General features: G+C 39.7%; 1 protein-coding gene and 1 long non-coding RNA gene across 2 annotated transcripts; one reads left to right on the top strand and one right to left on the bottom strand.

Annotated features, from left to right (window-relative positions):
• On the top strand, positions 1–3,717 carry LOC147754307 (uncharacterized). The gene is made up of 2 exons (XR_015316756.1): positions 1–208; positions 2,494–3,717. It is a non-coding gene; the product is annotated as an uncharacterized LOC147754307 (long non-coding RNA).
• LOC111253980 (SPARC-like) lies at positions 2,859–26,114 on the bottom strand. Its single transcript, XM_022814325.2, has 9 exons — positions 26,013–26,114; positions 20,582–20,732; positions 11,946–12,082; positions 11,561–11,676; positions 10,605–10,786; positions 4,437–4,604; positions 4,094–4,199; positions 3,460–3,581; positions 2,859–3,320 (listed from the first exon to the last, which is right to left on the bottom strand). The coding sequence occupies exons 3-8, from the start codon at positions 12,070–12,072 to the stop codon at positions 3,489–3,491; spliced, it is 792 nt and encodes a 263-aa protein (XP_022670060.1). The 5' UTR covers positions 12,073–12,082; positions 20,582–20,732; positions 26,013–26,114; the 3' UTR covers positions 2,859–3,320; positions 3,460–3,488.

Here is a 26,114-nt window from a genome sequence, read left to right as displayed (position 1 = left end):
GCATACAGGAAAAATGCAGCGGCACCCAATACACTCGTAGTGAACAACAAAACCGTCCTCGGCCTTTTCTATTTAGTCGACCATTTTGTAATTGTAGCTAGAGCCATTTTGGCATCGGGACTTCAAATGTCCTCATTTGTTCTCAGCTGTTCCGTTGTTGCGGACCTTAACCTAGTCCACGTTCGTCAACTGAATTCGCGCAATACAGGTCAGAGTAATTATAACTATTAGTTTATCATATTTCTCTATTACACATACGTATATGAGCAAGGCCTTAGAATTATATACTACAATTATGGTATATGTTACATAAAAGTGATGGTATGAATCGTATCAATTGCGTAAGAAACACTTTGTGATTTTAAAAAAAAAAACCCGCTAACAGTCCCGTAGCAATAGGTACGCCGCGGCAAACCATTAAATTGATATACGTATTGACGTAATTGAATAACGTATTGGGAATAGGCCCAACATAAATCGATTTCAGTCTTATTCTTTTGTGCCGAACCCAGCATAAAGATGTCGCTTTAATTAAAGATTGCTTGAATTCATAATAAGACGTACGTATCTCTGAAAGAGATAACGACCATTTTGCATTCGAAACGGGTCGGTCGGAGAGAAAAACATTTGGGATGCAATCGTGAACGGGTAGAATTTTAGTTGGCGAAAAAATGTCACCACATATATATATATATATATATATATAGAGAATATTTTTAGAACGTCATAAGGAAACCATAGTGGTTTACTTGTGTAAGAGAGACCACACCTAAATAAATCTATGAGCTTGATTTATGAAAACGGTAAACTAATCAAATATACGGCTCATCTCACAAAATATCTAATTGACACTATCGAACTGAATTGAGCCGGTATCGTATAGTCGTTGCAATAAATGGCAACGTGTCCTGCTGCTGTTGTTGTTGTTGTTGTTGTTGCTGCTGTTGTTGTTGTTGTTGCTGCTGTTGCTGTTGCTGTTGCTGCTGCTGCTGCTGCTGCTAGTGTATAAACAGCGTATTCAAAATCGCTCGGAGGCTTCACTCTATCGAGTTATTTTGACATACGTCCAATATCGAGATAGCGAAAGCTCTACCCACCGTTGAAACTAGGCTGCTTCGATCTTGCCTTTGATGTAATAAAGATTTACTCTACAAACTATTGGGTATTGCTCATTCAAGACATCATGGCTATCGCTAGCCAGTGAGATAGCTAAACTCAGCAAAAGATACTACATGTACATAGGCACAATTTATATTTCCAGTTTGTATTGGCAAAACAGGTTCAAGTGCTGTATATCTAGAACTTTACGAAACTTACACGCCATTCACATCTTTGAATTGCACAGCCGTAGTGGCCTATGTCTGTAATAGATTAATAATGTTATTATTAAGTTAAGCACTCTCGGTCATAATAGCGGCTAAGCCATGTTTTTTGCTATTAGTACTGCAGTAGATGTTGCCAACATGTAACAACACCGTCATTAGGAGAGGAACAACTTCCAAGGAGGTCACATGCTTACGTGAATTGACAATTGGCAAGATGAGCACTTGCCAGTCCTTAACTCCGCTTCTGTTAGCAGTAAAATCACAAGGCATGCTCCAATTGGTAAATATAACAGGGGCAAAACTGACAAAGTGGACTTGAGTTTTGCATATTGTTTTTATACAATCTATCTGAATGAAGGTTTATAGGTAGTGGAGGTAGCTTATCGACAGCCCTTTGCATGATATAACTTAAAGGCCGTTTCTAGACTCGAGGAAACTAAATGTTTATCTTTTCAGAGGATTTATTTGAATTTAAATTACACCTGCCTCGCACCTATTTAGGCCAGTTAGAGGACAAGGCCCAAAATAATGCAGGCAAGACTCCCTGCCATTCAGCTGCTAGCCTTCCAGGAGGACTCTCGCACTTTTATATGTATACAAAAATTATTAACGAAATAACGACAATAAGAATGAAGTAAACAGAATTTTCGGCTCGTGTCTAAATCTCTATTTACTGTAGAATGTTGACTTTTTTTTTTTTTTTTTTTTCTAAAATACTTTTATAATCTTATTTCACTACAGAATAGTTTCGGTTTACTTAAATGCTGGAGTTATTTATTTGGATTACCGCAGAACATATTTCCTGCGCTGCTCTAAAAGATCATCATTGATGTATGTGTTAACTGTTTCCTCTGAGAGGGGCATTATGAGATAGAGTGGCATGCCATAGAATAAAATTAGGATTACCTTCAATTTTAACTAAATAAATTGAATTAGGTCATTCGTTTTTGAATTGGGTTAATTGATCATCCAGAGTTTTCACAGAAACGAAGTACTGTCATATGACTATTCCGTTAGAACGAAGGAAGCTGGCGGAGGAGCTAATAAGATTAGAATTGAAATCTAGTATTTTAATATGTCCTATTCTCTAGCGTCATGATGCTCTAGCGTGCGAAAAGCTCGAATATATTTATTTGACTCATCTTTTAATGTGTGTACGGCGTTTCAGCTCTTGTCGACCTTATCCCAGGGGATGCGGACAAAGTGGCCATTTCAAGACTTCTACAGACTTGTGTTGTAAGAGCAAACACCACGCGATAAAATATCGACAGTCATAGTATAAGTAGTTTAGGACCCAGTTATAATTTATGTATGGCAGTTCGAGATTATTATCAGCCCTAAATATTAAAGAAAGTGTCTATGTTGTCCTCATTCCCTCTTACGGTATTTCCGAGCGTATCTAACTTCACCTAACTGTGTGGCGTGCGGAACATAATATGCCGGTAGCATCTGTCGGCAATAGTAAAAGTACTGAGAGTAACTTTTGCACACCACTTCGACTATTTTTTTCTTGTAAATAAAGACAGGTGATGCTGAAGTAAGCAGAAGTAGCTTTAATTTAAATACGACCCAATCGATGGTAGCAGCATCCATATATAGTCAACTTAATCCAATGCTTGTAACATCTACTTTGAGATTCAGGGAATGAGATACGACGCAGCCCAAGAAAAGCTTCGAGATTACACGTTCATTCATGCCCAATCACGGCTACGACCGAGACTGCTGTCTTAGCATTATTGATTTCTATTATTTTCTTGAATGAAGATTTTTAAAGTAGAAAAAAAGGCATTGACTTCAAAGATGGCTCGCAATTGCCTAGTAGATGAATACCGTTACCGCGAATCACTTCTAGCTAAATGCCAAGGCAGTGATGATCGATGATGAGGAGTATTGATAGAAGTTTTGTTTCCAGGTTGTTGAATTTGGCTTGATAGAATATGATTTCATCCTCGCTCAGCCGATATTATTGGAATTATCATGTAAGGTGGATTTATTCTGGAACACAAATGATTGATTTGTTAACATTAAAATATATCTAGCTTTACGCTGTTTATGTAGGCCAGTGTTTATTGTGTGGATGGCAGGCGTCCGAGGGATGATTGTGGTCACGACGTTGGTAAATCTTCGCTCTTACCACATTTGCGCGTGTGTACGCTGGTTCATTTAGAAAGTTTTGCCGTGATGCATTCGGTGACACTTGTGTTGAATCTCATCTATCTTCAGGCCAAGACATGTGCCCCACTCCTTCAGCGTCACCTGAAATTTATGGCGTATTCAAAAACCTAATTATTCAACTACTTACTTTAGCAAGAACAATATTTTTTTATGAGCCACAGCTAGGTATCTCTGTAAGGACTCCAATAATAAATAACGAATGTCAACTTTCACAGTGTATACGTGTCGTGGCATCCTGAAAGTTTTAATGTTAGTAATCGCAGGTTAAGCGTATATGCATTCTGATAGTATAAACAATGCATATGTACTCGTGCTCCGGAATGCAATTTCCTAGTTCTGCTTTGCCCCTTTTATGTACGCTAGTGCGATCTATATACGGCTAGTTTATTAGACAAGTTTAATTTTCCATTGATCATTTTCCGCCTTCTTTCTGTTACCGTACGTGGTACGGGACGTCGGCTTATTAGACTGCCAATAAACATGGTATTTTTGACTTAGGATTTGTCGCCTTTTATTAGTTGCCCCCATAAGTATGCTGAAAGATCAAGTATTCTTTATCATCTCGACTAATCATACCTAAACTTGTTTACTACCTGATGGTCTTCGTCGGTGTCGCAGGAATCAAGGAATGGTGCGATACAGTGTTCCATGGCAAGAAGGGGTGCTTTCAGGGGGTACAACTCGTGTCGAGAAACCACCCTTAAAACGTGAAGTACGAGAGATTAACACGTTAGATTTGTGCATGGCTATATGAAACCGAGCCATAGCAACACTAACTGCTAACATAGTAGCAATAATGTATGGATTCAGCTGATTTGTAAGATAGATTTAAAAGCTCAATAACTCGTCTATATTTTTAGGGTTCATTGTCCGCTTGTTTTTCTCAATGAAAATCAGACACTCACACACTTAGCATCTCTGTAAAATATTGCCCACCTATTCTCTGGCTCAACATCAAGATCGCAGAATTTCCAGATAACAGCGTTCACCCATTGCCTTCCCTGGCCTTGCTCGGATTCCTTTTCGAGTTTCGCGTATTCAGCATCGAGCGCCTTACGACGCGCGAGATCCTTCATGATGTTAAACAGCCACTCGCGCATGCGTCTAAGTGTTAATACGAGGCGTAGGCAAAAACAAAGTTGTTTTAAGCATTGCTGGTTCCACCATTTTACATACTCTACCAACATGCACATGTAGAACAACACACTCATACGCCTATGTGGAAACGTTAAAAATGTTTGTGCGTCTTTGGCCTAGCCAGTGTGCGCAGGTGAAGCGCCTTTCTACATGCTATAGCCATAGTGTAATATTGACCGTTCTTCTAACCTTAAAGTCAGTCACCTATCCTAAATAGTGAGTTGTGTCGAGTCGGCGTTGGCCACTTTGAAGCTGAAATTTAAAAGTACTAAAGCTGTTGTACAGTTGAGACAGAGCGCTTTGAGCATGTGTAAAACTTCTCTAAAAATGTCCTCTGTTCCACAGTTTTATTACGATACATACACAAATCGCGCCCACCCCCTATCAAAAAATTCTGCTGTTTTTGGTCGATATGCGTTATGGGAGAAAAGTGGCCCGAAGATGATTTTGTGGTTTTCGATTAGGAAATGTCGATAGAGAAAATGTTCCTCGTAGTGATCGACCAATTAGAAAAAAAAAACACTTAATCGAACTATTACGAGAGTTAAGCGAGATCAATACTTGAACAGGCGTGAAATTGCCAAACGATTAAATAGCCACCGTTAGACCGTCTTAAATCATTTGAAGAAAGCTGGCTACAAAAAGATACACCTCTGTTTATTTTAATGCCACACAAATTAGGGTAAATAAATTTGCTCAACTGATAACGAACGATCGATTATTTACAGCAGAAATGTACAAATAAAAAAATTAGGCTTACGGCAAAACTACGACTGACACGGTAGAAGAGGATGCTTAACAAGAAATAGCAGACTGTATTTGCTAGGAGTGGTAAAGGATCGTGCATTATAAGTTGCTGCCGCCTGGCAGAACGATTAATTCGGCCTTTTACCGTCAGTAACAAGCAAGATTACAAGTCATTAAAACAACTCGACCGAAACTAATGGGCCAGAAAAACGTCGTCTTCTACCACGACTACCCTAAACCACAAACGTCGTTAGTAACCCGCCAGAAACTGAGAGTTTGGATGGATGGAATTTTAACGTTGTTTAGATTTAACACCATCATACTATCACCTATCTCGGTCTCTGCGGAACTTCACTGCGTATCAATGCAACGAGCACTTTTTCTAGTTATTGAGCCTAAAAGCTACAAAAGTGTTACAATGATGGGGCTATAGAAGAGTGGCAAAGAGGTCACTGGCTTTAACGGAGCACATTTTGCGGGTAATTATTTTTGTTGTTTCCATTTTAACTTGAAAACAATCAGTATTATCCCAACGTAATATATATACGGTATCCCAATGTAATAATAGACTGCTATCTAGTTCGTACCACATTCCCCAGCACCGCTAACACACAAGAATTCGACAGCGGTAATTACGAAGGTAGGCTTATGTTCACTAGCACGAGATTTCATACTCGAGAACGTATTGAAGCTTTTTTAGGTGGTACGTGTTTTCACGGGGTCGGAACCTACAAGAATTCAATCAACTGTCCTCACCCAATTTCCGCGGATAATGTAGCACTGCAAAATGAAACGATCTTAGAAATCAGCTTCTCTGTATCATAACAATATGACTTTAGCTAGCAGACGTGCAACACTTATTGAGTGCGGCCATATATAGGACCAGATTATGTAATGCTTCTTTCAAGCGTATTTGCAGGAACAAGAAAACTAGAGTGATCTATAAAAATCACATAACGTTTTCAAACATAGCGATCTACCTCCTATAAATTGATAGACACGAATAGAGGAGTCGAGAATCAACTCAACTTAATCCTACCGGTATGGGGCGTTTGAAATAAACAAATTAAAAAGGCATTTATTGAAAGAAAGCTAAGGGTAAAAACAACTGTCCAATTGTTAAGAAAATTGCATTCAGACATGCGTATGTGAAGTTCTAGGCCCCAATCATTAGTAGCCACATAATGTAACATGTAAGAATTCTAAAGCACAAGGCTAACTAATCGTACGGTTCAAATAAATAGCCGTTTTCCCATGTGTCACATTTTTAAATTACCCACGTGTCACTTGAGCGCAGCCACATTCGTTGCGTTAACGTATAATCCAACCTACTTTGGCTAAATTCTAACACGCGGGACTTTGCGTGGGATTTTACTACTTGTTGAGCTTGCAATTATATGTGGTCAAATGAAGACAGATCTTCTAGGACAACAGGTTGATTGATTGATAAATCGATATATATATATATATATATTTTCACGGTAAGACGTTCGCGTAACTTTTTTGCACCCTTTACGTCCCATATCAGTGTTGGCCATTGCATGAGACGACTGGCTCCCAGCACGGTACGAATCGTCTGTCTAGTATAAGGGTAATGTTAACCAAAGTGATGATACTTTAGGGTAAGTTATGATGATTAACCTGTAACAAGCTATCTTAAAAGTCATTTATATCTCACAGTAAAGTACGCACTTTGCAGCTTGAATGTAACATTTACCATTATGTACTATCGTTATGATATCAATTTTAAATGGGTTCGCATGAGCGTTCTATAAAATGTACATGTTCTGAGAGGCAAGCTATTGCTGAATAATACTCCCACGATATTTTCCCTACAGATTTTGACCAGTTTTTGAAAGTTGAAAAAATAGGACATTACAAAACAGGAAGTTAACGCTTCTATACTTTGTGTCGTAAGTCAAGCATTTGTTGAAATCTTACAAATGTGATTAGACTCGGTTTCTTTTTAGGTTAAATCTTCTCACGCACGGTCATCCCATTGCAAATGTTCTACATTATATGCAAGGTTATTATTATTATTATTATTATTATTATATCATATTTCCGCTAACTCTGAGGGTGTAACTCTGTATGAACATAAAGTTCCTCAAAACGAGTCGTTGCAGGTATTATAGCGCTCCTTCCTGAGCACATTCGTTCCCGCCATGTGACCCACAAGTCGAATTGTGTTACTATCAACCGCATAACCGATCTGTGTTCATAAAAGGGACAAGTTCGTAGCACGACAATTCCCATAGCAGGCAATATCCGGTACCTGTTTTTTCAATTCTTTACAACAACCCTAGACGACTGTAAACGTTGCTCCGATAATCCGAATATATATAAGTGAAGGGAGAAAACACTTACTCAATATACGATATTATAGTCTGCTAGACAAAAGTTCGCTCTTATTGATATCACACATAATCAACGCCTCATTTTTTTCAACCAAAGTGCGGCAAAAAGCAATGCAGCCATTAAAATAGTTTCAGTGCTAGACGTTTGGACCTGACACCCGGGTTTAGGATTTTGTGTCTGAAACAGTAACAAGGCTTCGGGAACTACACCCACGGCCTAGCCATTACGACGGCCATGATATGGCTTTAATTACCAGTAATCGTGTTGAAGTAGAGCCGAAGTAAATGAACGAAAGAAGAGCAGAAGTAGACAGGGAGATACTGAGTTGGGCGTGGATCCGTAATACAACTTCTATTACGAGAAATGATAATGTCAAAACGGGGAAATGCGTGGGCGGTTGAAGGAACAAGCGATCGCGATCGTACTTTCACTGCCGTTTTCGTGGTGTCGGACCGTAGAATCAAGACACTGAAAGCTCTGCTACGCAGAATACTCTATGGCGGGTGCCATGACGGGAACGTCATTTCTACCGCTTTTGTGCTGAATGCGTGTGTTTTAGCCAGCGATGGAACCAATCAGAGACGAAAAGAACCTCAGCCGAGCGAATGCCGACTGCATTGATCGCCTTGACAACATGTAAAGTGCCCAGCAGAGCATGCAATTGTATAACAGACCATGTAGAGTTTTATCTTGCGTGCGTCATTGCTTAGGTTTCGTAAACTCTATGTGAGGCCCTGTGTGAGAGTATTGAATTGAAGCAGCTCGACGCGGGGACATTCCTATAAGTACGTATGCATGCAAAGACCCGAAAGCTAGTGGTACTAGAGAGCGGGGAGGGGGTGATCAGGAGAAAGTATGGCATGACCCGTTTTTATTTTTTGCCATTGACAGCTTTCGTGAAATCAACAGCATTGGCGAAATGGCTATGGTGGGACCAACAGCCACCCAAGGAATCAACAGCCGTCAGATGCTTGAATCAGTCATTTAACCAACACAGAATAGCGTCTCGCAGCCCAGAACTGCGCTTCGAGGATACCATTAAAGAGACTAACGCTTCGAAACTGAGTAGCAGCAACAGTAGCGAAACATGTTCGCCCCTGCTACGTCCAAAAAAGCGCTCGACTCATATCTAAAAACGGAAGCCGCAAATTTCCTCTCTGTTGTCTTGGATCTGCCTTGCGGAGCTTGCAGTCTCTAAATTCTGCCACTATCTTGCTCATCCACTGTGACCATTCCTGAACACGCGCCTTCTGTCCAGAAGCAAAAAGCCACGAGTACGATGCCCCTGAACGGACCAGCACCGCTAGGGCTACCGCGTTTTCGCTCTCAGTACGTAACCAACCTTGTCAGACACGCTTTGCTGGTTAGTACTATTATGACGATGACACGATCTCTTTTCCGGCTCATGATCCTTTAGCTTTTTTGCTTCGTATTTCAACGATGGTCACAATTTCATGTGGATGTCGTCTCTTGGTATAGAGAACGAAGGGATCGTAGAATGGGAAAGATGGATTGTAAGCGTAGACACGTTCTCCAGAGTAAGTGAACACCGGCTATACGAGCGTGCCACAGAGGGATTGATACATTGTAAAATGGCGCTGCTTTACGACGGAGACTATAAGCAATCACCGATGCTAGCAGCACACCGTCGTCTACTATGCGACTGCCCCAATAATAGCACCAGAGGCTTCAAAAAAGCTACGAATGCAATGCTCCAGTTGCAACATCGACCGTGGCGTCGAAGTGTGTCGCATAGAACAGCGTCTTCTGGAAATTTATAGTAACAATGGAAATACATTGAAATAAAATTGAGACTCGGAAAGCATGCCCTTCAACACGACTAAGTGCGCATTGGCCATTTATAGCAGTTACTGTGTGTATGTAACCGATACACTTTTTCATACAAATTTCGTGTTTTTACCGAGGGAACACTGTGACAAGGAATATAACGATAAGAAATGGATTTGGTAGAGGAAAGTAGTGATGTTCCCTGGCAAAATTACGTTCTGAATGGTTCCGGTAAATCGGATTTGTTAATATAGGTTGTCGAGCCATTATATCACGAAGCGGGCTTCGTGGTCAACCAGACCATGCAAATGCTACCGTGCTCTACGGTGAAATTTGCACCGTTCTATTGTCACTGCAATGAGTATCATGGTACGGGTATGCTATACCTGTCTCAATATAGCATCGATTAGTTGATCAATTGAGCGTATGTAACCTGTTAGCCAGCCCGCCCGCCATATTGTCTAAAATTATTTAGAATAAACTGCCCAATCAGTTGAAACAAACCGTGTTTCTCAAGTTAGCTGTGCCTGCGACACAGCCTGACCTGACTTATGGACGCACTTTTCGGCAGTCCAATAGATTATGAATCTTAAAGTGATAGAACACTTTCAGTTGGGTTACTGTCATTTACTCTTGGAGCATTGAGCGCGGGAAAAAAATGGGAAGGAAAAAATATCTGTGGATCGTCTGTATGTAGCGTTTCATTAGTAAACCTAAATTCGTTTAATCTCATATACTTAACAATTCTTTATTGGTGTTCTATTCATTTTGTACGTGTTTTGTTCGTATGTCTACAGGCTTCGTGTGCCGAACAAACGCTTGATACACACTGAAATAATTAATTTAAAGATACACCATTTTCTGGAATAGTTACTGTATCCTGCTTTCAATCGACGGCTGTCTTGGCGGGGCCCAAAAGTAAATTTGGTATTTCACCAGTGCCAATTAGGACCAGCACTTTATCACCACCATTTCGCAATCTGTATTCCCTATTGCTATAGGCATTTGAAAATAATAACTAAGTCCTAAGCGGACAAGAGTGAGCAAGAAACTTAGAAGAAGAAAAAATCCTACCTTGGGAAGTCGGCCATTTCGCTATCGGAGCACTTTCCGATTTCTCGACAGCTACCGAAGTAATCTACATGAAGATGCTCATAGGTCTCGTTCAAGCAGCCCTCTGCTTCCTGTCGACAAAAACAGGACATCTGGTGCAGGTGACAGAGACTGTCAAATGTCACGTTGTAGTTACTGCAGACCTGTTCGAACAGAAGCGAAGGATCGACAGCATGAAACAAAGATGGTCGCAGAGAACTACACGCTTTACTGAGTCTCAGGGCCTTCAACTTCGTTGCAAAATTTTACCACGAACAGCGCAGAATAAAAATACGCCTGCAGGCCTAAAGGACAAATGACTCTCTAGCATAATGTATTCACACAAAGAACCGGAATAAAAATGTACCTTTTTGTTAGAGAAAATGCAAATAGTCTTGATAATGAAATCGAACCAACGATATAAAAACAAAGAAAGGTAAAAAAAAAACCGCAGGGCACAAAGAAATGCACTCTCGGCAAAGTACAAGGTTGTATACGAAAAAGTCAGCACACATTGCAGTACTAACTGGATCTGAGGAGCTATCGAAGCACACCCAGTCGTCGAGGCGTGCTTAACGTGTACATTTCCCGGTAAGTTTTCTTTCGTGTGAGTATAAAGCGATATTTGTTAGTAACCATAACGATTTTATTGCGGTTTTCATCTTTTTAGGTATAGGAATCAGTTGACGACTTTCTGAGGGTACACCACTTGCGTAGTCCTAAAATTTACTAAAACGTAATGTAACTGAATGCAATAGGATACTTCCTGAGCTAGTCAATCTATTTTTTTAAATAGGGGTTAAGCTCATTAGGTAGTAACTGTTTGAAAACGATGCACGATATGCATTGGCAACAATGCTATCTTGCTTTCATGTTACTTTCATAAATAAGCATTCATAATGGACGCTCTAATATATCGTAACGGTTCTTGTCTCTACCTTTTTGCGGTCATCAGTTTCCGCGCGACATTCCCTGACGCATTCACATACCGCCGATCGGTCAGATTTCACCACACATTCCGTGCCTGCTCCACAGCTAAGCGCATCACATGGGTCTGTAAAAACCCATAATTTGAGAAAGTTTCAGTCGAGCAGAAGTTTGCCTAAACCCACTTAACTTAGCTTTACAGTTCAGCATTTAGAGTGGGATCGACAAGCTGCAACGAGCATCTGCCCCTGAAAGATCCTTGCCCATTGTAACTGAAATGCCCATGAGACGAAATTTGCGGGCTAATAAAAATTTCAAAATTAAATGCTGTCATGAAGAAGACACACTGCTAAAGTTTTCGGGAAGAAATGACTTGTCTAGATGAGAAAAACTTACGGCGGTACTTCTTTTCTCTTGTGAGGTTCTGCTGATCTGGACTACTCTGAGCTGTCCGTCCTAGGGATACAAAAGCCACGCCAAGCACTACAAACAGAAGCAACGACTCCTTCGTGAACGGTGCCATTTTTTTTTCTCTAGAAAATGCAATTTGAATCTGAATGTTACTTACCACAATCATCAAAATTTCATTAAAATAAAAAAAAAAAACGTAAAAAATACCAGTATGCTATTACGTTTGTGCCCGTAAAGTTCCCGTCTAGACCCGTATAATAGTTTTTATTCACTTCGTAACCCAAGCATATTAGAAGGAAACGTAAATAAGTTATAACTAGTAAGTAGTAAAAGATGCACTCCATTCTAGTATTTTGCCATATTAAATAAGTCATAGTTAAGCTGTTTCCAAAAAGCGGGTGAGGATCGAATATCGGTTCCGAAAGCGATACTTATTAGACTCATATACATAATTTTTAAAACGAAAAGTAGTGTCAAAAAGTTGATGAGGTTAATGAAGTAGGAGATAGATAGTTATGTTACTAAAAAGACTGTTGGCACGGCCTAAAATCGGTAGCGGACGTACAACTTGAAACACTAGGAAATATTTCTAGGAACATAAACACAAGCCGATCTAGCTTCGAAACTGGGCGTAGACACACTTTGTGTTATACTCTGGGAGCCAGCCGTCTATAGCAATGCTGAACAGCGACACCGCTGTTCGCGCTTCGAACTCGAAGGATTCATTTTGAAAATATTCCTTACTCCTTTAAAGGCGTATTACGTGTGCTTGACCTGTTTATATCTCGAACGTTAGAAACATTATGATTTCAATGGTCTTAAAATAATCTCGCTACTTATACCATGGAAGACCAAGAACCTCACGCCGTTGTTTTCGCATGTGTTGACTATGATTTGTAAACCTTGTCGGGATCGTTGTTCGTATAATTGTGCTTTATGAAGCACAATCTTCATAATCTCAAGGGATAAATAAACAAAGGAATAAAAGCGTGAAGTTGTCACTAAGAAGACCAACTGGAAGCATTATGCACCCATATCAAACGGTTACTTAGGCTTACGTCGTCTCAGCTTACAAATCTCCCGAGTCATTTGCCCACCCTCGTTGCCCACCTCAATTAGGCAACACCTTCAATGTTTCTTCAAATGACCGGATAGAACTTGAGCATTGATGTGTCGAATTTTTTTTTATTCGATTTCAGGGAAAGGTCGCAGTCGGTAGTTTCGGAACTCTACCTTAAAGCCTGAATTCATTTTTTGTCCTGTTTAAGGCTGCAGGGCGTCACGAATTGGACTACTATGTGAGTAGCGGACTTTGAAACGCCCGAATACGTTAGTGGAAGTGAAAATGTTTTTTTTTTTTCTTTTTGCAAACTATTCATATGTTTATGACTATAATTGATATGTCATTCAAATGTATGCGTCATTCTGGCTATCAGACTTACCATATGAAGTGTTACGTTGCCGACTGCGTCAAATAGAAGTCTTACAAGACATTTCTATTGGCGGATGAATATATGTCTACGAATACGCGTAGGCGTATGCAATTGAGTGTGCCGTCAGCATCTTTCAATGTCAATAGACCCTAGTCGTAATTTAAACGGTGTCTGGGAATATATTTAAAGACCGATTTTAGTCGATTCTCGAGCAAGCCCTGAAACGGAGTAACAACACGTTCCTGACAAAGCACTCCAGTCCGTTGCAAAATTCGATAATAACGAGGGCTTTCAATTTGCACCTTGTAAATTTTCGATCGTGTATTCCTAGACCACGATGCAGAAATCCAGATGTCAGGACATGGAGATTCAACTTAGAACAACGTTAGATTCGGAATATTATGACAGATTGTATTTGTTGCGTCTCTTTTCGATTTGCAAAAGTTAAATATCATGTACCGTTAGTAAGTTTTTTTTCTTTGCTTGATCAGCCTATTATCATCGTTTCGTACGTGCCAAATAATCAACATTTCAAAGTTCCTTTGCACCATTTAAACAGCGGCCTACGTTAATGACGGCCAAATACTGAGCTGGCCCGACGAGTAAATAATAGTCGCTGATTTATAACGTAGCTATATTAGTTCGATATATAGAACTATAACTATTGTGAGCGAGCTTTACTATAAGAACAGTTGGCAAAGATAGTAGATTCACAGTGAATAAACGAGACTCTGGCCCTTCAACTAGGTAAATAGAGCGTCAGATACGATCTACGAGCACAAGTTGAATGAAAAATGTGTTTCATCAGAGTCGAGATAGAAAAGCATACAATGTACAGGGGGTGCTTGATTGGAGTCGATGGGTAGGTAATACCTTTAGCACGTCGGTTTCCTTTCAAGACAAGATCGACGATCTTGCTTGACATACGTCGTCCTAGTTGCGACTATAATGCTGTTCGTTAATTACTGTAGCATAATTGTGACGAATAAATTTCAGACGAAGCTGGATGAGGCCTCGCTTAAAGTCAACGAGGACCCGATGATCAGTTGGGAATGACGCACCGCACAATTTAGGTAGGAATATAAGCCCCCTTAAACCGCGCGAGCAACAACAATTATACAATGAGCTAACAAATTCGCGTAAATAGAGACTTCCGACTGACCAGCTGACATCAAGCGAACAACCCGATCAAGGAAATTTTCCTTTATGTCAACTCTAACCTCCACAGAGCTACAGGGACCAGAGGATTTTTTGTCGCGCCACTCCTTTGCCTTCACTAGATCTGAGTCCTTATCATCACTTATTTAGAAGCAATGAAAATTTGTTGGCCGAACGGACGATTCTTGAAATGTGCACAGAAGACAAAATTGATCTATGTTTGCTCTAAAAATGCCCCAAATTTGATCACTATACAAAATCGTTTCGGAGTATCGCTAACGACACATTCTGTAGTGTGTATAAAAAGTTATTAGTTGCGAAGGAACACAAGTCACAACAATAATTAAGAGATTGCCACTGATCGCAATTGAACGACGAAGGATTTTGTACCCAAATCGTTCGGGTTCAAACTCTGCCTATTCGGCGCTTTGAAAGACAGCTGTTGACGATTAACGTTAAGTGTAAGTTAGCTTTGCTAAATACCAGATATACTAATCCCTTTAAAATTGTGAATCAACAGCTGCATCTCGGGAAAAGGGAGGGGCATGTGTCGGTAGAATGATAATCAAATGGGGATTTGCTGAACATACAATATTCTTGCCTATGCGAATAATTTGCCTTCGGCCTTCAAAAAGTATTAGCACATGTACTTCAAATTTTGCGGACTTATGCAAACGAAGCAGATGATCTAGGTTACTCAGCTACTTATTATCTGTTATCGGCAAAAGATGACCAAGTTCACACGTCGAACCGTATTACTGATAAATGTCGAAGGTCGATTTGCTGAAACGGACGAAGGCTCCTCAAACGGCGACCACAGATATCAGGTCTTATCATTGATGTGTCCATATAGCTTTAAAAAGGACTTCGTCTGCCATTGATAATTGATCACTTGCCAATAACATTACTATGACGTAAACGTAGCTGATGCTGATGGTCATATAATACCAACGGTCTTATTCGTAGTAAGATAGATCTATATGTACGTAGATGAAGCCCTTGAAATAATAGTTATTTAAATAACACTCCACATCAAAACTCCTTTAAATCAGTCCATGGAGAAACAAAACGGTTCAAAAGATCGCCTGTTGATCGACTAACTTGCTTAGTTTTCTTTGACAGCACGCACCACTTTTCTAGGCTCTGTATCAAATGGAATCATGCGATTGCGTCTGCTATATATAGGCTAGTCACAAGCTCGAGCCTCCTCTTAAAGCTAGTATCGCAAATATAAGGTTCAGCCGAGTAACTCCCTCGGAAAATGCCAACAAATCTAGTTTGATTTTTTTTGTCACCTGTTGCCCGCTAAACTAATTTAGATTGACAAATTATATACTTATGCAACATCTAAAGCAATTATGCTTATTTGCCAGACCTGGCTGAAGAGCAGAACTGCGCTCATGGTGCCTTATGCCGTTTGCCCTTGTTCTCTATCTCCTTTCATCCATTCTCCCCTCTGGGCGAAGTGAGCAAAAAAGCTAACATTGAAAAGAACGAAGGATAATCGCTATAGATAGGAAAAGGCGCTGCTGATTGAATAGGGACCAACAGTACGACCGCAACGAGGACGGCTGGAAGTGCTCGAAAATCGACCTGAATCAAAAGCGGACGTTGGTTTTTTCCGATTGTCAGGCCGTTTATAGTACGCTCGCGAACGTGGACCACCCGACGTAAGACGCATGGCCGAGATGGTGAATTGAATGAGGCATAGGGCCGAACGGGCACTAAAGGAGAGCTTTCCTCTGGAGAAAAGGCCTGCATGCTCGTTCAGCTTGAAAAGAGAGGGGTTACTTAGCAAAATTGGAGTTTTTTTTGCTACAATATTACCCGGCTCCACGTTCGTTACGCACAGCAATCATTCAACGCGAGGGGCGCTAAAAGTTCGAGTATTTGCACGCTTAAAAAGGTACAGTTGAGCTATGTTCTGGGGCGTGGCGATGGGCAGTAAGATCATAGTAATGAACAAGTTGACTATCAACTTAGAACAATTAAAAAAAATTACAAATCAAACGAGAATTAGATAGCTAACCCTAAACAAGCCAGTACATCAACTAATGCTGTAGTGAGCTATAACGGACATAGGGCAACATGTATGCTGATTTGTATTTCTGCAATAGTAGATAACTTAGTAGGCGCATTGTAGAGGTTGTTACGTTGTACACACGCTACCATATGTCACTATAGTTTGTTGCTATAAAGCCACTGTCGAACCTTGTTGTCTATCCCGAACAGCTCAACAGCCCACTCGGCTATGTTTACGAAAGGCAAAGTGGGAGATGGAGAGTGGACAGGAAAAAAACTTCTTCCAGATTTACCCTAGTTCCGCCGTTCATTATCTTTTTTTTTGGTTGGAAACAGTCGACGAACCATGTGAAATCACAGGTTCTTTGCCATTTTATCCATTTATTCCTAGACTTGGTTTCTTTCTGCCTCTTTTCAGACCTCGTTGTCGATCAAGTGAAGGCTTTAGCCAGCCGTGGAGCCTAGGAGCGGCTACAACCTCATCAATTCTGAGCCGTTGTGTTGAGCACCAGTTATTATCTGTAGTCCGATTGTTTAAGAATCCTCCGTCCGTCTTCCTATACACCGCCGAGCCCCTGGGGCCCTTTGTGCCTCATATTCAGCTGGTAAATGTTTTTCTTTTTTTTTTTTTTTAGATGAATAACAAATATATAGTGTGGTATATTTTCTAGAGACGAAGAACTGAAATTAACAGACGGAAAAAATAGGAACTGAGAAAAGTCACTAAAATGAGCGATACATACCATCAACTTTTATTACGGTGTAGCGCGTGAGAAAATTTCTAGGGAAGGCCTGCGAAGGACCAATTCAATTTTACTTGCGTCAGCAGGACTACTTATAGTCGCAATTTGATTCAAGAGATACTGGATGTTTTGTAAGCAATTTCCAAAAAGAAGAATTTGTTTTAGACATACAAATAAAAAAGGGTTTAGCAAGAAGGCAATTATTGCAGCTTCGCCTAATGAATAGTCTTTTCTTCGGCAATCGGTTTTTAGCACGAACGTTGGTTGCTCACGCGGGACTTCCTTATTAACTTATCCATAAAGGAGAAATGCCAAGCTTAAAGTTGTTACAGAAGCACATCTTCTCAAAACTGTGTCTTAAACAAAGAAATATTGATTCTGATGAGTTAAGCGTGTGAAAAAAAATGATTTAATAGAAATGAGAAGGACATCGTGGTTAACGAAATATTATCGGAATGAGCTGCTGTCACCCTTCGGCCCAGTGGTATTGAAATTCAGCCAAGCTAGACTTATTTTTTTTTCTTTAGCTGAGTTTGGCCTTCTCCAGGCATGTCATTTTCAGCATAGCGTGTTGTCCTTCCGAGTAAGCCCACCCATGAAAGATATCCAAAATCCTTGAATTAGTATATATATGTATATATACCGTAGTTAGTCGTATCACTAGGACAGATGAAGGTTTGTCAGAAAGTACTAGTGGTTATTGCTTGCGTTTTCCCTTTGATCGTTTTCAGTGGGTACAAGAAATCGAATACGGCTTGAATCTTGTATGCTCATCCTTAACTTACTATTAGTATTATTTGTTAGGTTTATAATGGTTTAATTATTACTTTGCGCTCAATAATTTTCTAATTAATAAAAATTTAATTTTTTACAACTTTTTTCCCATGTTTTTATTTTTCTCAACTATTTTTAGAATCGTTTTTATAATCTTTTATTGGTTTCATCTTATAAAACACCGAGCGTTTTGAGCAACGGTGCATTCGTCTTAAAGCTAGAACTAAACGGACAAAACGATAACAACATGCCGAAAAAGGAAAAAACAGGTTTTTAACAAAATGAAGAACGAAAACAAACAAAGGCCTCAACATTCTGAGATATATATAAAACACGATTTGTTTCCGGAAATCAGCCGTTGGATTGTTTTTAGGCATTAATAAAAACTGCTAAATACACGAATTAGAAATTGTGATTCTTCACTACCTAGAACGCGTCAATACCGACGGAAAACAAAAGACGTTCGTCCGTCTAGGGATACGTGTCCGGGTAAAATAATTATCAGCGCGGCCATGCTATTGGTCTTTGTAACGAAATACAAGATACGTACCTCTTACAATCCCCCAAGTAGAGATCACTTACATTGGCAGCGGATGGAGTATTCACGATACAGGGCAAATCAAACAATTTTGTCGTTACGGAAACATATTGAAGTATTCGGAAAAACAAGAGTTATTAGAATAATAAGTTAGAAATTAGCAGATCTTCAATTTTAAATCTTTTTCAGATAATTGTCGATGGGGAAGGTAAACATTCACGCTACTGATGATTGACATGTCCATATGGGCAGAGCACAGATCTCAGCCGTTCGATCCAATCGATCTCGTCAAATTGTCCGCACTAAAAAAGAACAACTATCGTAACTTTCTTAGTTTATCGTGATAGCGGGCATAGAGACAGGTCAAAACTAAAGTCAAAGGTAATACGATTGTTCGAAAAGTTGAAGATCCGTCAATCACTAGAATATTGCATTAGCGCCATTGCTTCTCGGAATTTTTCGAGGTACTCCTGTGAAAACAGGATAATAAGTAAATAATTTTAGTGGCTTGTCTATTTTTTCCAAAAAAAAAGTAACCATAATGTTCTAAATTTGAATTAAAAAAACCGTCTTCGTCCGTAATTGTAGGTAGACATACCTTCGGCCGTCAAATAGAATCGAAGGCAATTTTGCACTAATGAAAGTTTCATAAAACACCAATGCTCCAATCTGTACTCGCCGTTTGAAGATACTATCCGCAACGGCTTTTCTTTTTTTTTTTTTGCATCCAATCGGGCATTTTTATCAATCAGTGCTCATTTATGACAGTAATGGTCATTGATATAGGCTGTCGATATCACTATATCCTGGCTCCTTTTTTATCTGTTTGTGAGAACCCCAGAGTTTAGCACCAAAACAAGCCAGTCATAGAATGAATTCATTCGGCGCTACCTGCGGAACGGAGTTTGTGTCGAGTACACGCCAAACAGAGCGTGTATAATGGTAATGAAATTTTGAACTATTAGTTCAGAGCTTTTACCTTCTGATAAATAACATGTCATTTTAGAAGTTCACTAGCGGCTAGCTCACGCCCACAGCCCAGCTAGAAAAAAGTTTTAGCGAAAGTTCAATGAACATAACACGCTCGGAAGCAACGTAAAATACGACTTGCTTTATGAATAGTTAATGAGTAGGACCTATGAAATTTGCTTGTTGGAATGGACCTGTATAAAATAGTTGCCTGGAGTTAGATACTACGGTTGAGCGTCTCTTGACTATGGGTCGACTGTTCATAATGGCAGGTGCAATTTTGATATATGGCCTAACACGTAAAATAAGCATATCTAGATAAACTCATTGTTTTCGATAAAGCTTGTGCTCAACGATGTGTAATATCTAACGGGTGAGTAGAAGGTTGCTGCTGAATAGATGATCTTGGCAACAGCGTAGTAAATAACGTGTGTTCATGCTAAATTTGAGGTACACGTGGTGGTCTGGGTTCGAATCCGACAGTGAGCGCGCGTCGTTTCGCGGCGGGAGCCAGTTGTCTGGTGGAATGTATAAAGGCAGTATCAGACGTTTGGCTCGAAATGTTAAGCTACTGTCTAGCTAAATATAATAATAGAATTAACGGCGATTACGGGAAAATTTGAATGTCTAAATACTGGAATGGAATACGAACAGGTAAACAGCTAAAGCAGGTGCTGTCGAATCTCTTTCACGAAGCTTAGATAACAATTAGGTCTAGAAAGGTTACCTGAATTTCGAGCAATTACGCCTAGGTCAACTACTATTGCAAAAAAAATTTAATTTTTCGAGAGCTACATTATATATAGAAAAAATTGTCGGAACATCTCAAATACAAGGGCGTAAATTACAAGATCCAGGTGAAAAGACCACCTATTTCCTTACCGCTCCTTTCGCAGAGTTATGCAGTATGAATTCGTGTCAAGCAAGTATTACTTCTTTTGTCATTAGCAACTATTATCAATGACTTTTAAGACGATTACGTACCGCTGTTCATAAAGCTGCCCTGCTAGGAAATAAGTAGTGGGTGCCTCACCACGATAACTCAAGTCGTTTTTTGTAGCAGAACTCGATGCCTCAATGCCGGAATACACCCAATCTAGCTCACCATGGTCTTTGAAAAGCTCAAGATTTTTTTCTAAATACAAGAAAAAAAAAAAAAAAAACTCAGCACGATCGACGAAACAACAAAACCAGAATTAAGATCTGTCTTTGGGATTGAGTTTGAAACCTGTTTTGGCGGTTAGAAAAGATAATGCCATTTCGGACAGCTGAGACACGACCAGTTGGTGCTCTCAACGCGCAGATACATCAAACAATAACAACTGGATTTGTTGCTGACAATGGGGAAAATTAGTTATATGTATCTAATATTTTTTAACATTTGTCCTAGATCATTTAATTACTGATGCGTAAATGATCGTAATTTGTGTTGTTGGTTTCCGATCCCTTTCCTTATCTTAACAACGAATTGTCATAGACAAAAGTGCAGCTAGTACGTATATAGTTACGTATTACTTAGCCAAATACGGATAGGTGTATGAAATAACTTTGTCAGAGACGGAAAGCTTTTAAACATGAAGGTCGTTTATATGATACTCGATCCTCCTACACTGAACTACAGATTTTCTCAACCATGCCCGCTCTCAGTGTCTCCAGCGGAGTTTCCAATAGGCAAAACGCAATATCAACTACTTGCGTAACGACAGTCGAAAACAGAAGTTTATATATATCAATTTTTTTATTTTAGATTTTCTGCGCAACTACCATTACCTTATCATACTGTTTGCACCATACACAAGGCTCAATGAGCTCTCATAAGCTCACTGCAGATGTGCTTTTCATAGAAGCTTTTAGTCAGGGGAAAACCTTTACGTTCTAAGCTGCAACGTTAATTCTTCAGTGAGCAAAACGTACCTTTTTCAGTGAGCCAATCAACAAATTTTGGCAATAATAATTAACAATATGCATTAAAACTGAAACCATTATCATCAGTACCGATTACTTAAACTAAAGGTTAGACGTAACTCTATACGCAAAATCATTGTTTTGGCTTAGAACCAGCCTGAATACAATGAAACCTAGGCGGGCAGTCTTCTCTCTGTGACTTGAGTTGAATTACACACAAAAACAAAAAAAAGTACGAGCCTTCACCGCACAACTACCCATTCGCTAGTAAAAGTTACGAAGTTCAAACAAACTACATTTATGGCTAAGGATATTTCATGAGCGCAACAATAGTATTATATGGTTCCAAACAAGTTACCTGTTATTGTCCAACTTATTTATTTCACTTCTGCTTTGTTGATCCTCTTGCTATCATCCACTTCCGCTGCGCGTAGTATCTGCCATCCGTCTTAACACGTTAGCTTGACTATGTCTTGAAATCGTTGGGATCTCTTCGTTTAATAGAAGTTTGTTTTTTTTTCCTACGACAGCACACTGTAACTATTGAAATCAAGGAACCCACGGAAAATTTACACTCCGACCTTTGTCTTCTGCTAAATTGCTCTTTTCGACCGCACAATGGAATGTAAGTAAGTAAATGAGGAACTCCGGAAGCGTCACTAGCCAAAGGAAAAGATTTTTCGGTTGGGACTCACGCGGGGAATGGCAGGAAAATAGCTAGCGGAGACGGGAACTGTGCGTATAGAAGGAGAGAGGCCAGAAAAATCAAAACGACCACATCGAGCATTACGCCCGAACGTGGATGTCGACTTAAATCGTGGGAGAGACTCGTACAGCGTGCCCTTTGCCTCAAGCCGTTTAGGACGAAGGCTCTCGTCTTCCTTCTCCTAATTTCGTGCAGCAGCTTTCGTGCAAATCAACAATTCGCTTCGACGCTGAGTTCATCGCTGGTGAACATGGGCGCTGATGACCTATAAAGTTAGTCTTCTTACGCTGGCCATATTCTATTGCAGTCTGTTACGCAGAAGACTGGGTTACTTCGACATCTTCAAACTATGCGCAAGCTCTTTTATTCCGAGAGTTTTGCACTCAGTCTTCTCGTGCCCGTTCCGTTTTTGTGAAACTTATTTTTTTTTTTGCTAAAATAAACAAGAAAACAAACGTAAATTCAAGGAGTAAACAACTGATGTGTTTATTGGATGTGGCACGAGGGCAGGAAACACTCTGCTGTAACTGCCATTGCGAACAATGAATAGTTCAACTCTGAGAGGTCGTACGCTAAAAGTAGCCCGATTTTGGCATATCTTACGCAGGGAAGACCCTTAAGGGCGTGCATTTAAAGTAAGCAAGATCGATCGGTGAGACTAAGTCCAAGTGCTGACGATGTTAAAATCATTAAAAAATAACCAGTAATAGAGATATATTTATATTTTTCCAACGATAGATTGAAGTCAGCAACAAACAATCAAGCTGATTCAGGCGCGCTTTTAAATTATAAGTTAATGCAGTGACTTAATGAAATTTGTTCAATCGAGGGAATAGCTGTAGCTTGTATATATATATATTATATATTTTAGTTAGCTAGTTTTGTCTATAAATGCAGGGTTAATTAGACCGGATGTATCTTAACAATAAAGCAGGTCAGGATTTGCTCATTTTTTATTCATTTATAATTTGCCATTATTTTCAATCGAGCTTTAGAGAAAAGCGACGTCTTAGAATAGATGAGCGCACCAACGGGAAAGCTAAATAAAAACGAGCTTACTTTTGCAATGTTAAGGTGTCCGTGATAGCCTCCCAAATATTGGACGTGAAACACTAAAATCGTTACAAAAACGTTACGTGACGGGTTGAAAAACAGCCAAGGTGAGACCATACACTTTACGCATTTGTAACGTGCTCTTTTTAAACGTACGATGTTGCCTCGAATTCTGCACGTGCTTTAGCTCGTTGGCAACTGGATAATATTGCCTTTTTTGCCGGCTTGTATTGTCTTTCCGCGATTCGTGTGGATTGGCAGTTATTGCTAATTACACGAGCTGCCCCTTAGGCAGAAATTTTCTAATCTATTCAGCCAAGGAAGTACTAATTAGAACTGATAATGTGTAGCATAGAATATATATATATATATATATATATATATATAGTGAAAGGATGTTTTATGAATTAGATTACCTTTCTTTAATAACAATAATAGCAATAATAATGATGAGTATGGTTCGCACATCGCACGTTGATGCCAAGAAACGATTTTTTTTTATATAGATGTTGTATACAACAGCTAATTCCCTTTGTTTTTCCAACCTGAGGCAAAAATAGCTTCATAAAAACGGATGTTTACGAGGTTTAATAATATTTCCGCATTTTTACAAGCCAGCACGAACCGCACACTATGAAACTGGCAAGCAGTTTTAAAAGACCTTTAATACCAGTGAGCCGGAATCAAGACTTTACCCGACCATGCATTATACATACGTTTATGTTCATAGAACTTTTGCCTGCCTCACACCCTGAGTAGGTTAGGACATCATAGTAGAATTTGTCGGATACGGCATTTTTATCCGTATATTTCGAGAGACGACGCATAAAAACCTCAATTACATGGAAAATGCACATCGATAAAAACACGAGACGGAGGCGAGGTGGATTTACGAAAAGCCCTAACGACCAATCCAGAACTTAAACACTAAAGATTACATAGCGGAATGACGGTGGCTTTTGAGAGTTTCACACATACGCTCCATCGAATAGGATAGGAACTCGCGATATGTCAAATATTCCGCGCAATCGTATACGGACTGGGAATCAGAAAGGATTTTTGTAAATGATCTTGATGCCAGCACTCCGTAGCTAGCAAGTATGCGCTCACTGTACACTAGTTGGCTTTCTGACCCCTGTTTATTACTTACAGGACATCAGGGAAAACGTGTTCATGGTAAACGAGCACATTACGATCGCGCTCGGTCTTGGCGGCCGAGTCCTGGCAGGCGGGTTAGGATTCCAGGACGTCCACATAGTCGCGACCTGTCACCACATCGACGGTAAACGAATAACGTTCATGGGCGGCTTTCACTGCTGTACGGTACTTTCGTCTGTGGCCAACTTTCACTCAATAAGTGAGCAGGACGCCATTCATATAGACCTAGGAACACCCAGTGCATTAAATTATGCTCAACTACATTAAGCAAACGCGGCCCACTACGAAATAGGAAGGGGATGACGTGCCTATTTTTTCAGAGACCTTTAAAGCAAATATGTACAACCGACTACATGGAACATCGACGACAGCAACACGAACCACGCTCCAAGGGCAGGCAGCGGATATGGAAACGAATAATTTTATTTCGAAAAATACAAAGGCCTTAAGAGACAGAACGTGGCCTTAGATAGATAACCTAATTGCTTAGTTTCCAATACTGCCAACATTAATACACGCATTATCAGCATAGCATCGACAGATGCATGCTAACTGTCATAATATTTAAAGGCACCGACAAACGCAGCCAAGTACTTGATCGATGACTTTCCATCTTCATCTGTGACTTGTCCTTGATTTCCGTAGGAAGAGATCACATAGACCCTAATTTACGTCAAGTCGCATCCGTTCGAGAATTTCATAGCGAAACAAATAGCAAAAACATAGCATTGTATACTATATTTTTATCCTTGTACAGCGTATCCCTATAATAATAGTCACTCATATCCGTGATTTTATCTATATTCTTAACTGCCAACGAGGTCGAAGGGTAAATGTTATGACACTAAGTTTAGGTTTAGTGATCATCTCTGCTGGAAGCCATCTTTTATTTATCCTTCAACGACAGTAAGCGAATTACAATGTCTCAGTAAGGATTGGCCACGCACATTAATAAGATGAATGCTCGTTCGTCTTTGGGCGTTTTGGGACCAGTTGGGCGTTTCGCTGTCCCATTACTTATACATAGTAATGTATGTCCTATTACAAGCAGAGAGCCTTGACTGAACGTAGGTTTCAAACTATTTGATGTAGGCTAATCCTATTCAAAGAGCATATCGAATAAAAGCGTAATGATGTTTTACTTAGTAAAACATTTCCTTCCCCCGAAAATTCTGTCAGTTTACTAAATATGTCCTGCTCCGTGACTTAAGGTTGAAACTAATTTCTATTAAACCTGAACTATATATATATTACATGTAAAAATAGAGTTCCTATCTCCAATGGCGATAGTAAACAGTTAGGCCGTAGAAATTTTTCCTTCTTTTGGCTTCAAGTCACATTATTCAACTGATTTACCTCTTACATTGATATCACAGCCAGTCAGTTTGATCAGTCTTCTTTATTTAGCGAACGTCATCGTTCATTCATGTTTAGTGAACGTGGTAACCACTACCCTTAATGGATAATAGTATTACCGTTTGTTCGTTTAATAAACTACCACTCGAATGCGCGAACACAGCTGGCAAGGTAAAATGAACCTATGTACGGAAAAAAGGTGGTGTATACGCTTTGCCAAATATCTTTGAAACGTACCTTTTTTTTTTTCAATACAGGTCCTTTCTTTTTCCTGTCTTCCGGCCTCCGACACAGCACAGCACGTTCTTGTACGGTCGTACTTGTCCTTTGAGGTATTCC

The sequence above is a fragment of the Varroa destructor genome, unplaced genomic scaffold, assembly GCF_002443255.2.
Source record: "Varroa destructor unplaced genomic scaffold, Vdes_3.0 BEIS01000007.1, whole genome shotgun sequence".
Lineage (NCBI taxonomy): Eukaryota > Metazoa > Arthropoda > Arachnida > Mesostigmata > Varroidae > Varroa > Varroa destructor.
This window is presented reverse-complemented; position numbering and strand designations above follow the sequence as displayed.